General features: G+C 40.7%; 1 protein-coding gene across 1 annotated transcript in view; it reads left to right on the forward strand.

The window, feature by feature from the left end:
- The first annotated feature begins 6,808 nt into the window (after positions 1-6,808).
- LOC147030445 (protein-lysine 6-oxidase-like) overlaps positions 6,809-14,232 on the forward strand; it is a 72,145-nt gene continuing 64,721 nt past the window's right edge. The window contains exons 1-3 of the mRNA XM_085874489.1: positions 6,809-7,757; positions 13,720-13,828; positions 13,993-14,130. Coding sequence (XP_085730615.1) covers positions 6,908-7,757; positions 13,720-13,828; positions 13,993-14,130 — 1,097 coding nt within the window. The 5' untranslated portion in view covers positions 6,809-6,907. The remainder of the gene's footprint in view (positions 7,758-13,719; positions 13,829-13,992; positions 14,131-14,232) is intronic.

Consider the following 14,232-nt stretch of genomic DNA (forward strand, 5'->3'; position numbering starts at 1 on the left):
GATGTCCAGTTGGTGTTTGAATGTCGGCCCAGCTATACTGTCAACCTGGTGTTCTGCAAGACCGGTTTCATCACCTATTGGTGAGTCGTCATTGACAGCATAGATGAAATGCACATCACTGAGGCTGCCAAACATGTACCACGTGCAATGTCAATAGCAGTCAACATATCTATCTATATATTACTAAAACTCTCATCTTGTATGTTTGTATGTATGTATGTATGTTCCCAAAATACAGCCAAAAGAGTACACTATAGTGCAAAAATTTTATGGCTACCTTACATACCATTCTCCTGCGGTGTGCAGTATCAAGTTTCGTTCAAATCGGGCAACGAAAAAATTATTAAAAAATAAATTCCCGATCCAGTCAAGTACTCTTCGGGAGAATTTGATCAATGCAAACAACCTCAGCGGAATGGTTCGCTGGAGCTATCTTCTTTTTTTTTTCTTGAAATGAGTTTTTGCATCAACCGCTGTCACAACGGGAACCCAACGGGTTCACGGGTCGTCTTGTAACTACTAAAGGCCAAAACACATCTCTCACCCATAATTGGATGGAACAACCCAATTAACTCTTACCTAATCGATTATACCCAGCTTTGGCTAGAACTCCAATCGGTTACCACTCTGCCATTTTATCCAAAGAAAGCTCCAGAAAGCAACCCCAAAAAAAAGCTACATGAGGTAAGCCCTTTGCTGTTTCAAACCTGGCCTAGGTTGCTTCACAGCAGCAGACATTCATAAGTTGCACATACATGAGAACCCTGACACTGCATGCTCCTAGCAGCCACCAGACCAGTTTAATTTATTGTTGACAAATCACCAACGACTGAGTAGTCAGAAATGTTGTGGATGACTCGCCACTAAGTAATGAAATCAGTCTGGTGGTTGATGGGCATGCGGCGCATTGGGGTTATCATGCATGTACTGCTTGTAAGTGTCTGCAGCTGTGGAGGAACTCGGGTAGAGATTGAAACAGCAAAGTGCAACTTTTCTTTGGTTGCCTTAGTTGGTTGTACCTAACAGCCTTCTTTGACCACATGATCCAAGTGGTGATTACAGTAATTATATCATCCCAGTCTTAGCTGCTGGTTATTTTATATTTACTCGATATGGGTTCGACGCTGGGTGCCAACTTGGGATTTATTTGTGCATTGAATTTGCATTGACTGTTTATGTTGACAAATTGCATCCTTTGTGAAATTCTGTGAATTTGTAATAGGCACAGGAAGAGATCTCAAATTATCCAACCAAATACAATCTTAAGGGAAGTGTGTGACCCAATATTTTGCTGTCAGATCAGTCTTGAATGTGTTTCTGCCTTAAGGCTTCTTAGACAAAAAAAAACTGTTTGAGAAGTACGTTTTTAAAAGCAAAGGGCCTCGGCTAATCACAGTTGTAAAATCACGTGCCATCGTTGTTTATAACCATGTCTGCACTTTCATACATGACACAGCTATGGAGTGTGAGAATGAATTTTGGTTTTTGTCTTTGCATCGTGCACAGATCAAAACAATTACTTTTGTCGAGATTGGCCTGAAGATATTTAATTGTGTAGACCGAATCAGAGTAAGAAATAACATTCACACGCAAATTCTGCACAAAATGGAGATTTGTTTTGCCTTTGCAGCGCATGTGTGCTGGAAGTCTCTGTGCCAGTTGTCAGAACAAGTTCCATCATTTATTATCACGTGGTCCACACATCATCCAGGTTTCAATTTAAGTGAGGAGCACATTCTGGTGCACTTGTGTTCTACCGTCTACGGCTTCATTTCCATGATATTTGTGCCGTTTCGATAACGTTTCGCTCAAACTGATTTATTTCTCTAATTTCATGCTACAGGTTTCAAATGTTGTGCAGTTTCACCATAGTTTTATTCTTCTCTCATACACAGCACAAGGGTGCAGGATAGCTTAATTCTCTGAGGGTGTAGCTGTGACTCTGAGGCAATGCCCTCTGCAGGTCAGGGCAGGAATTTGAAACTTGGCCATGGTGCTTCCGATAGCTCATGTACATTCACAATAGTAAGACTCAGTCCAGCAGTGTCGATCACAAACCAGTTGGTCCTACAAAACTTGAAGAATAGCAACGGCGGATCCGGGGGGGGGGGTTCACTGAGTGCACGTGAACCCCCCCCCCATCCCCTACAATTATGTCCCATGATCGTCGTGCGAGATATCACTGGACAATCGGCAATCGCACGTCTTTTGCTTTCACTCAGCAATTAATCTGATCCACGATACTTTTCTCCGCTGGTTCTGTATTAATCCCTGTGACTCAGTGTTTAGGTATGGCTCCGAAGAGAAAGGCAACAGTTTTGGGATCACGTCCGACAGTAAAGTGCAGTACAATCCTGAACTATTTCACCTGGTAATTCAAAGTTTCAGTGTCTACATCGTCCATTATTATAGTTTATGATCTGATGATCTGCAATGGTGAGTTTAGGTTTTGTGCTCGGGGTCATTTCACCACATTTTGTGCTTGTCCGTTCGATATTTTCATTGATTTTTATTGGAAACATTTTGTGTATTTCATTGTTGTTGTAAACATTCGTCACAAAGATTCCAAAATCAGCTTTTCTTTAGAATCAGTTCCTGACAGGCCTGAGGCCTTTTTCATCAAGTGGCTCGATATTCCCAAATTTTCCTGTGGTAAATTTATGGTCGGACACTTCTAAATTAACCGTTTTTTTCATCTTCGTGATAGGGCTGAGGCCTTTTCATCAAGTAGCTCGATATTCCCAAATTTTCCTGTGGAGAAGGTAAATTTATGGTCGGACACTTCTAAATTAACCGTTTTTTTCATCTTCGTGATAGGGCTGAGGCCTTTTCATCAAGTAGCTCGATATTCCCAAATTTTCCTGTGGAGAAGGTAAATTTATGGTCGGACACTACTAAAGTAACCAGTTTTTTCATGTTAGTGACAGGCCTGAGGCCTTTTCGTCAAGTCGCTCGATATTTCCAAATTTTCCTGTGGAGAAGGTAAATGTATGGTCGGACACTTCTAAAGTAACCGGTTTTTTCATCTTAGTGACAGGCCTGAGGCCTTTTCCTCAAGTAACTCGATATTCCCAAATTTTCCTGTGGAGAAGGTAAATTTATGGTCAGACACTTCTAAATTAACCGTTTTTTTTCATCTTAGTGACAGGCCTGAGGCCTTTTCATCAAGTTGCTCGATATTCCCAAATTTTCCTGTGGAGAAGGTAAATGTATGGTCGGACACTTCTAAATTAACCGTTTTTTTCATCTTAGTGACAGGGCTGAGGCCTTTTCATCAAGTACCTCGATATTCCCAAATTTTCCTGTGGAGAAGGTAAATGTATGGTCGGACACTTCTAAATTAACCGCTTTTTTTCATCTTAGTGACAGGCCTGAGGCCTTTTCATCAAGTACCTCGATATTCCCAAATTTTCCTGTGGAGAAGGTAAGTGTATGGTCGGACACTTCTAAATTAACCGTTTTTTTTCATCTTAGTGACAGGCCTGAGGCCTTTTCGTCAAGTAACTCGATATTCCCAAATTTTCCTGTGGAGAAGGTAAATGTATGGTCGGACACTTCTAAATTAACCGTTTTTTTTCATCTTAGTGACAGGCCTGAGGCCTTTTCGTCAAGTAACTCGATATTCCCAAATTTTCCTGTGGAGAAGGTAAATGTATGGTCGGACACTTCTAAATTAACCGTTTTTTTCATCTTAGTGACAGGGCTGAGGCCTTTTCATCAAGTACCTCGATATTCCCAAATTTTCCTGTGGAGAAGGTAAGTGTATGGTCGGACACTTCTAAATTAACTGCTTTTTTTCATCTTAGTGACAGGCCTGAGGCCTTTTCATCAAGTAGCTCGATATTCCCAAATTTTCCTGTGGAGAAGGTAAATGTATGGTCGGACACTTCTAAATTTTCCTGTGGAGAAGGTAAATTTATGGTCGGACACTACTAAAGTAACCAGTTTTTTCATGTTAGTGACAGGCCTGAGGCCTTTTCGTCAAGTAACTCAATATTCCCAAATTTTCCTGTGGAGAAGGTAAATGTATGGTCGGACACTTCTAAAGTAACCGGTTTTTTTCATCTTAGTGACAGGCCTGAGGCCTTTTCCTCAAGTACCTCGATATTCCCAAATTTTCCTGTGGAGAAGGTAAGTGTATGGTCGGACACTTCTAAATTAACTGCTTTTTTTCATCTTAGTGACAGGCCTGAGGCCTTTTCATCAAGTAGCTCGATATTCCCAAATTTTCCTGTGGAGAAGGTAAATGTATGGTCGGACACTTCTAAATTTTCCTGTGGAGAAGGTAAATTTATGGTCGGACACTACTAAAGTAACCAGTTTTTTCATGTTAGTGACAGGCCTGAGGCCTTTTCGTCAAGTAACTCAATATTCCCAAATTTTCCTGTGGAGAAGGTAAATGTATGGTCGGACACTTCTAAATTAACTGTTTTTTTCATCTTAGTGACAGGCCTGAGGCCTTTTCCTCAAGTAGCTCGATATTCCCAAATTTTCCTGTGGAGAAGGTAAATGTATGGTCGGACACTTCTAAATTAACTGTTTTTTTCATCTTAGTGACAGGGCTGAGGCCTTTTCATCAAGTAACTCGATATTCCCAAATTTTCCTGTGGAGAAGGTAAGTGTATGGTCGGACACTTCTAAATTAACCGCTTTTTTTCATCTTAGTGACAGGCCTGAGGCCTTTTCATCAAGTAGCTCGATATTCCCAAATTTTCCTGTGGAGAAGGTAAATGTATGGTCGGACACTTCTAAATTAACCGCTTTTTTTCATCTTAGTGACAGGCCTGAGGCCTTTTCGTCAAGTAACTCAATATTCCCAAATTTTCATGTGGAGAAGGTAAATTTATGGTCGGACACTTCTAAATTAACCGCTTTTTTCATCTTAGTGACAGGGCTGAGGCCTTTTCATCAAGTAGCTCGATATTCCCAAATTTTCGTGTGGAGAAGGTAAATTTATGGTTGGACACTGCCAGCTCTGGATAAATTAACCGGTTTTTCCTCGACGATTACATTGACTTGAATAAGGCTTGGCAGTAATTTGGCAGTAATCTTGCAGCAAATTGCACAAATGAAAGCTCGTGAAATCTGCAAGTTTTTGCCATAAACACACATGAGCCCATCGGCTTTGCAGTCATCTGGATGTTAAGTATGCAAAAGTCATCTGCCTATTACGTATGCATGGCTGTTCCTCACATTTCTACTTCTTTATTGTACAGTGACACATGTTCCTAAAACATTATATTACAATTTAAAGTATTGCCGTAAATGATGTTAATTTCACGACATCCTATATTTAACTTTATTTTAATTGTTGACCTCAAAGCATAGTTCCTTTGCCTAAAGTAAGAACCTTAACCTGAAAGCAATTGAATGGTTTCCCTGCCCCATGGATCATCAGCTGGGCACCGTTCTTCCTCGAGATTTCGATCCTTTCAGCACAGAACCTCTCCAAATGATGGAACCACAACCTCGATCACGGATCCACATCGGTAGATTACCAACATCAGTAGATCCACAACCTCAGTAACATCCAGGCAGTCGGACACCACTGTTCAAACTTTACTCGCTCGAGGATTTAATGTATTCTTACAAACTTACAACTCCCATCACATATTCCATGATATGATAATACATTAAATCCTGCACATCTTACCTTAAATATAACATGTCCACCACCCAGAACGTCCGCTCCACTTACTATTGAATCAAACGGATTTTCTACGTGATATGTGGTAATACGTTAAATCCATGTGCCATTTTAAACAACTGTTAACACACACACACACACACACACACACACACACACACACACACACACACACACACACACACACACACACACACACACACACACACACACACACACACACACACACACCTCTTTTCTTACCTATCTCTTTCCTCTTTTGTCCTGCTCCTTCCCCTTTCTCCGCTATCCTTCAATTGCTATTTTTAATAACTCATTACATATGTTATGCCTGGTGTTGGCTTAATGGATATGGTGGTGGGCCTGGGATCCTCGGGTCTTGAGTTTAAATTCCATTTTGGCATTGAATTAATACTATATGGGGTTGATTCAGCCTGTCATCCTTCCAAGGTTGGCAAAATGAGTACCATTTTGCTGGTTTTATTGAGCCATTCGAGTAACCTGCATCAGTGGTGACCTGTCCATCATTGTGCCCAACAGTCCAGGAGACTGTTTCAGCAACACCAGCACTCTGTGCAGAGTATGGTCCCAGTGGATGGATGGATTATATATTTTCCTTTGAAATCCTTCCTGACATATCACCCCACCCTTTACTTAATATTTAAACGATCCCTTATCTGTATGATCGCTTATGTATGTCCAGATATGTCCTATATAATTACTTGGCAACAAAATATGTTTGTAAAATGCATTCAAATGTATAGTTCCTTTCTTAATTGAAAGGAAGTGTGCTTTGTTTTGATTATTACATAATTTGCACTTGATACCCATTTACTCCAAACGCATAGAATTTAGATACATCATTCAATAGCCTCCAATGTCAAAATGTTGAGCTCCCATTTTTACAGTCTGAGCCAGGGCCCAGGTGGGAAAATTGTTTGTCTTGGAGAATTATGGAATAAATTCATTTTTGCAGGATTGAGTATTTAAAATAATTCTTTAGTGTGGCATGGAAATTCAGTTACGCTGTTTGTTTAAGGAGGCTGTTATTCTGAGAGAATGGCTAAAACTGTCAGGGTCAGTGAATTAGCCCGCCCTGCTGTGATGTCAGCCTGAAGTGTTTGGTCATTTCCCCATCCCCTGAGCGTAGAAGCTTGCCACCTCCCTCTGAAAGCCCACTCGGCATTCCTACGACAGTTGCTTTCCGACACAGACTAAGCTGCGGAGCTACGGGGTATCCACCAAGTACGCTTGATAACCATGGTTTCCTCAAATTTTCTGCTTTGGATAACCATGTTCATTCTATGGAGGGGGCCACAAAGAACAGTAAGTGAGGAACGTAGTCATGACGCATCCTTATGGAGGCAACTGGTACAGTGGGAGAGTAACGGGCATGTGTACAGCCTTTTCAACTCAGGCTCTCAGTTTGTTCAACCTGGAGAAGATGCGCAGACAGCTTCTCACAGCAGTGTCTGGCTCGGTGACCTTCCCAAAAATGCCAATCCAACTCAGGCTGCAGAGGTCAAGGAGGTTAAGCCACAAGAAGGTGCTGAAAAGGATCTCAAGGACACAAAGGTTGATGAAATTATAAGGATCCAAACAGCCCCAAAGAACAGGACTCAAAGGACAACCAGACCTCTACCATCCAGAGACCATTGGTGGCAAGCTCGGGGAAGTAGCAACCGGGCAAGTGGAGCTCAAAGGGCTGACAAAAACAATACAAGAACTGAGGAGTCACGGAACTTCAGGAACCAGACAAAGAGTAAATTGAGTGAGCAAAAGGTGTTTCCAATTCATCAGGCCACAGGCAGCGGTCAATCTACCTCAGGATACGGACACTCTGGAGCACGTGGAGCAAGGATGCAGCAAGAAGTTCATGCCAGTGGCACGGAAACCTTTTCTGTCTCACCTTCTGTGAGACCTCCTTTAATTGCATCTCTTGATGATGGCTTACAGGACCGGCTGGCAGCACGCAGCAGAAACTCCGAATTTTCAGAAGTGAGGTCAGAGAGTAACAGGCATGACAGGATGGTTGGTGATGAACCGTATCCTGGATACTCTCCTGGCGGATACTATGGCCAGTCCAGCATTTATCGGCAAAGACAATATGGTGGGAACTCATTTGAGTGCCTTATTGAAAACTTATTTGAACATTTTAAAACTTTTTCTGAACTTCGGTTTGCTGTTTCATTTTTCGAGTTCATTAATGCTCTTACTGCTCTAATGATCACTTACAATTATAAGCCTACCTAAACTATTTTCATTTAACATTATTTTAATTTTTTTTTAATTGGTCTGTTTTCATTTCTATAAATTACCATCATTTTATGTTTTTCTTATTGGCCCATAACTCCACACAGCAGAAGACAGAGTTTTGTAATCACTTCTGCATGTGTGTATGTGTCTGTGTCTGTGTGTGTCTGTGCCTGTGCCTGTGCCTGTGCCTGTGTCTGTGCCTGTGCCTGTGCCTGTGTCTGTGCCTGTGTGTTTCCAGGCTGTAACTTTATTACCATTTGAGCTTTTGTCATCAAATTTTCAAAAAAGCTTTATTATGAGAATACGGAGAAGCCAAATTAATAATTTTGTTGAAATAATTTTCATTATTCATATTAATTATTATTGCTGTTATTCTTTGACACTTATTTGGCCTTTTTTTTTTGCTCTTATTTTTGAAACATTTTTTTCTCTCAGCAACCACTTGGCTGATTGACACAAAATTTTCATGGTAGGAAAACGCCCCCCACCACGCCCCCACCATGGAGAATATTTTAATTATTATTGTGACATAATAGGTCACGTGATATGGCAGCCATTTTGGATCAAACACAAAAAAATTAAAGTATTATATCTCTGAAACTGCTGATCAGAGAAAAATTGAAACAGGGCACATCTCATTCTACTCCCAATAAGAAATAAAGGATTGTAAGTATGACATCATCAGAGAAGTGGTAGACCAGCCATAAATGTTTTAATAGAAATCCTTGTTTACCATTGAGATTCTGTTGTTTTTTATTTTGGTTTTTTTTGTTGTCGTTTTGGTGAAGTTTCGTTTGAGTGCAAAGCGGACGCGGACGAACTTTGAATTTTCAGATGCTTTCTAGTTCCTTATGGTTGATGCTTTTCTACACTTTCTGTCACTTTGAACTGTCACTACAACTGCCACTTTGGGGTGGTGCTTGACAACAGAAAGTTTAGCTCCCTCTTACTACGATCTTTATGTTCAATCGGACGGCACAGAAGTAGGGCACTTAGCTCGACATACCTCGTCTGGGTTAAATTATCGGATCATTTATAAACTGTCGGATTGGAGCTTTGCAGGCAGTTACATCACAAATTATGCCATCCTTTGGACAAATGTTAAGTGAGGAACCCATCTGCAAGCATAAGCTGGTGGACACGAATGATCCAACTGCACCTTTGGAAAGAGGGGGAATTGTGTACTGGTACTCTTGCCAAATTCCTGCCGAAAAGTGCAGGGGAATTCCATCAACTGTACATTCATGCCTCAGTAAAGACTCAACCAGTGGGTCTAATTAACCCCATGCTTTTTGAAAAAAATGGGGGAACATTGTAATCAGTTGTCTCTGTATATCTGTCTGTCCGTCTGTCCATTCATCACGCTGTCTTCTCATAAAGGGTTTGGCAGAAATTCGCCAAACTTGGTCGTTATTATCACCACCTGGCACAAAGGTGCAATAGAAGTTTCACTTTTGGCCTCACCCCCTAGGGTGGGCTCAAAAGGTCAAATACTACGGGCACATTTTAAAATAATTTTCATGAAACTTTGTAAATGCAATCAGAATTTGGAGACACCTGAAATATGAAACGATTTTTATTTATTTATTTGACCCCCGGTTTATGTTCCAAAGGGTGGGGATTTAGGAACAGGGGTCAAAACGGGGGAAAAATACTCAAAAATTGATATTGGGTCATTCCTGGTGGAACCTTTTTCCATCTTTCAACCTTGCTTTAGGTGGGAAGCGATGGTGTGCCATCAAGTTCGCTCTAGTTTTATAATTGAATTCCTGTCCAATCTGGATTCTCTCGTGATGACTATCTTGGTAGCCAGCTGGACTTAGTAGCATTACCTCCTGTGGACCCACCAAACGACCCTGAGCAGTCGTAAGCAAATATATCTAAAACTAAACGATCAATGGCATTCAGCCGATGACACAACCAGCCATCACTTGTTTTCTTTATTTTTCTTGACTTGTGTAGCTGGTTTAACAAATATAAGAAACAATATCTATTCAAGGTTTCACAATTCAATAGCTCTCAAATTGTCAATCAAAGTTGTTGAGAAATATTATGTTTGACAAAGTGGATCAGAAGAAGGTATTTCCAAATGCTTTAATACTGAACAAAGAAGTAATAACAATCAGAAAATTTCTCATTTCACTCAGATGGAATAGATGCTTCACAAATCAGGGATAGTCTTGAGCTGGACACACATTGAGGCAAAAACTGCAGTAAGTGAAGAATTCAGGATTATATGCCTGAATGCACGTAGACAGAGATTCCCTGTGGTTTTTCACATTGCCTTCAACAGCTGGCTTCAATGAAATACTGGAAAATATACAAAGTGTTGGAAAAGACAAAGCATACCAGAATGGAAAAAGCAGAATGGATTTTCAACCATTGCTCGGAATCTAGAATCATCTCATGTCTGTCTCTTTTGTTGGTATGATTGCAAAACAAGGTAATGATAAAAAAACCACCTGCTCCTATGAGTGTATAATGTGCATCAGACAGATCGTAAAATGTTGAGAACTAGCCTGTGTGTCTCCAAATTTATTGAATAGTGTTTCACAATTCGATGTACTTTGTGTTTCGAGGTTTGACTTCCACATACCACTGTGACTATGTGGTGAACTGGGATAAGCAAACATTTTACTTGTGTGGAGGGCTTAACCTCCTAAATTTAAACAATCTGTCCAGTAGGTTTATCTTTGCAGTGATCCGTTGCTCAGGGAGAGGTTTGTACATAGTCGCAATTCACTTGAAGAACAGGGAAATGAATAGACATCGGTGTACTTTTGCAGTTGGATTACAAATACATAAGGAAACAAATCAACACAGGATTGATTTGTTATTCTTACATGAGTACGCCCTGTGTCTCCCTGTTTTCCTCTGCCTGACGATTTGTACGTTGGCTTCTTCCTCCATCGTCCAACTTCTCTTTAAGCCTTATTATGTACACATACATATAGATACTTATTTTCTTTAAAAAAAAAAAGAAGAAAAAAGCCGCAGCCAACTAAGTGACGAAGCCTTACTCTACAGATTTTGATCAAACGGAAAAGAGCAGACCTCTGTCTACTGTAGGACGCATGTTGCAGGCATTGGCATATTCACCACACTTGCCAAGTGCCAGCTGGCAATAGAATTATGACAGGAATTTTTTTAATTTGAGCACGATATTTGTGAGCATTTTCCTACTTTTGTGAATGATATAATGGGATCTTTAAGTTCCAATAGCAGATGAGACACAAGCTTAACGTACAGCTAAAGGGCCAACTCACTTTCTGACCCCATGCTACTCCTGTTAAACATTAATCCTGCCGTTTATAGTCGAGCCGAAAATCAAATCCAGACAAAACAGCTCAAAAATGACGAAGTACACTACTTCGCAGCTTTCCTGCAAACCCATGTAGAATAGAAAGATGGAGTTTAGTGACTGAGTGAAGGCAGCTATTATTGTATTGTTTTATGTTGTTGAGAAGCAGTGGGGGGGGGGGGGGAGGTTGGAGTCGCTTCCCATTCTGTAGAAGTGAGTATTCTTGCTGGACTCATGCTGGATACCATGACAACCTTTTTCCCTCCACCACTGATGGTGAAGGAGGTTATGTTTTCACCCCTTTCTGTCTGTTTGTTTGTTTGTCTGTCTGTGTGCAGGATATCTCAAATAGTTGTGGATGGGTCCGGAAGAAATTTGGTTGGCAGGTTGGGTGTGTGACAAGGACGAACTGATTAGATTTTGGTGAAGATCTGGATCCGGATCTGACTACTACAATTTTGTGATTCTTCACCATTGAGAGAAAGGACCAGAAATGATATATAGCACAATATCTCAAATGCTTGTGGACGGGTTCAGACGAAACTTGGTGGACACATTGGGTGTGTGACAATGAAGAATTGATTCAATTGTGGTGAACATCCGAATCCGGATCCGGATCCTATAATTTCTTAAGTGATTCTTCACCATTGAGAGATAAGGTTAAACTAATATGTAGCACGATATCGTATAAAGTTGTCGACTGATTCGGATAAAACTTGGTGAACAGGTTGGGTGTGTGACCACGACGAATTGATTCAATTTTGGTGAACATCGGAATCCGGATCTGGAAACGAGAATTATTTAATTTTTAAAGTGATTCTTCACCATTGAGATGGGGCTAAAAACGATATATAGCATGATATTTGAAAAATATATTGGGCTAGATATGTTCTCGTGGAAGAGGTATTACTTGGCGGAGGTAGGCGCTCTTCCGAGTGCACTTGTAGTTGTTATATCCCATGACCTATAGCTAAATATATTCGCATATATTTTTGTTTGAAAGGATATCAAGATTACTTTGAAGCGATCTATCACATGATTGAACTGGAGTAAATTAGTATGTGGGATTCACCAACATATAGTTTCATTTAAATGTTTTAGCAATACTTTCTCAGATGTGATTTCATTCATCTTTTCATGGTGTTTAACTTGTGAAAAGCTTGGGTTCATTACACCTCATCCTCCTGGATATGGCATTCACCATACACAGTCAGAGATCTTTTGTGATGATCTGTGCCATATCATTTGGCAAGATACAATGTGGAATCCATCCATCCATCCATTGGGACCATACTCTGTGCAGATCGTTGGTGCTGCCTAAGCAGTCTCCTTGGCTATTAGGCACAATCCTGGACAGGTTGCCAATCCGACACAGTATATCAGCAAGCTGGCACTCGTTTTGCTGACCTTGGAAGGATGACAGGTCCACAGGCAGAGTCAACCCCACTTGGTATTAATTCAACAGCCGATTGAGATTTGAACTCAGGATCCTAGGATCCCAAGCCCACCACCATAACCATGAAGCCAACACCCAGCATTACACGGAATCCACATATACATTTATTTAAATTATAATGTCTGGGTGAGGATCTGAGGATGGACCTTCAACAGACATGTATATCCTAAAGCCAGAGTTACAGTATTCTTTGTCTTTCAATACTGTTATACAGGCATTAGAAATTAATTTTACAATTTGATGTCATTATCAGATCCCTTAAACACAATAAGATAATGATGACAGATTCCAATGTAGCTGCTCAAAAATGGAGCATATAGGCCTTTGTAGGAGAGCCAATCATAAGGAATTTTTCTGGTATACATATCCAAATGGTAATGAGCAAGGGTTTCATCTCCCCAAGGGTATTTCCTTGATCTCATGGAGAAAGTTATAAAAATATAAAAAAATTAAAAAAAAACGTTGTTACAGCCATTTTTCCCTGCTGTGCAGGGGTTTGGCTTTTTCTTGAGTCAATGTTTTATGGCCGGATGCCCTTCCTGATGCCAACCCTGGTTGCCTCTTACGACACACAGGGATATGGTACACCTATTCTAACCGGGGCATACACCGGGACCAGTACACTGGTAGTCATTTCGCCGACCTCGGAAGGATGACAGGCTGAGTCAACCCCCTGGTGTTGATTCAGCAGCCAACGGGGCTTGAACTCAGGACGCTGGGATCCCAAGCCACCACCCCAACCACTAAGCCAACACCAGGACTCCCATGGAGAAAGTTATAGATATATTATTTAAAGAACAAGGACATTTGGTGACATCATTATATTTTTAAAGGAAACAGGAAGACACTTGCCTTGTGAGACTGTGATCCCAGGATAAATCACAAACATTGCTTATTTGCAATATTTCAAAGCACTTCCTCACATCCTGACTCTTCATTAGTTCATTCTATTACATCTACTTGATAATTTCCCTTTTGTTTCTATCTGTTTACAGTTGTGATTAATAATCATTTTCTGTAGCATTGTGGAATTATTAATTTGTCATTATTTTTCTCTAGGCCTCCCGGATTTGACGCCTGACCCGTATTATGTGCAAATTGCTACGTATGTGCAGCGTGCTGACATGTATTCCCTACGTTGTGCTTCTGAGGAACGTTGCCTGTCAAGGTTTGTTGTTTCGTTTATTCATCCCCATCTCAATGACATTATAGTTCATGAAAAGGTGATCACATGATAGTATGTGTTGATGAACTCAAATTTATTTGTGTACTCATGTGAAAGTTATCGTGATGGTTTGCAAAGACCTAATTATGATTCGCTGATGTGCTCAGCTCTGCTTACCAGTCTGGGGTCACGGACTATGACAAGCGTATGCTCCTGCGCTTTCCACAACGTATAAAAAACCAGGGTACAGCCGACTTCCTGCCCAGTCGACCTCGCAATTCATGGGAATGGCACACCTGCCACCAGTAAGGAATTTCCACAAGTGTTCATGTTTGTCTATTCATTCATCCCTTCAGTCATACATCTATCCTTCCACTTTTTGTGAGAGAGAGAGAGAGAGAGAGAGA

This window comes from Eptatretus burgeri, chromosome 3, assembly GCF_056783735.1.
Source record: "Eptatretus burgeri isolate ZD-2024b chromosome 3, Ebu_testis_v1, whole genome shotgun sequence".
Classification (NCBI taxonomy): domain Eukaryota; kingdom Metazoa; phylum Chordata; class Myxini; order Myxiniformes; family Myxinidae; genus Eptatretus; species Eptatretus burgeri.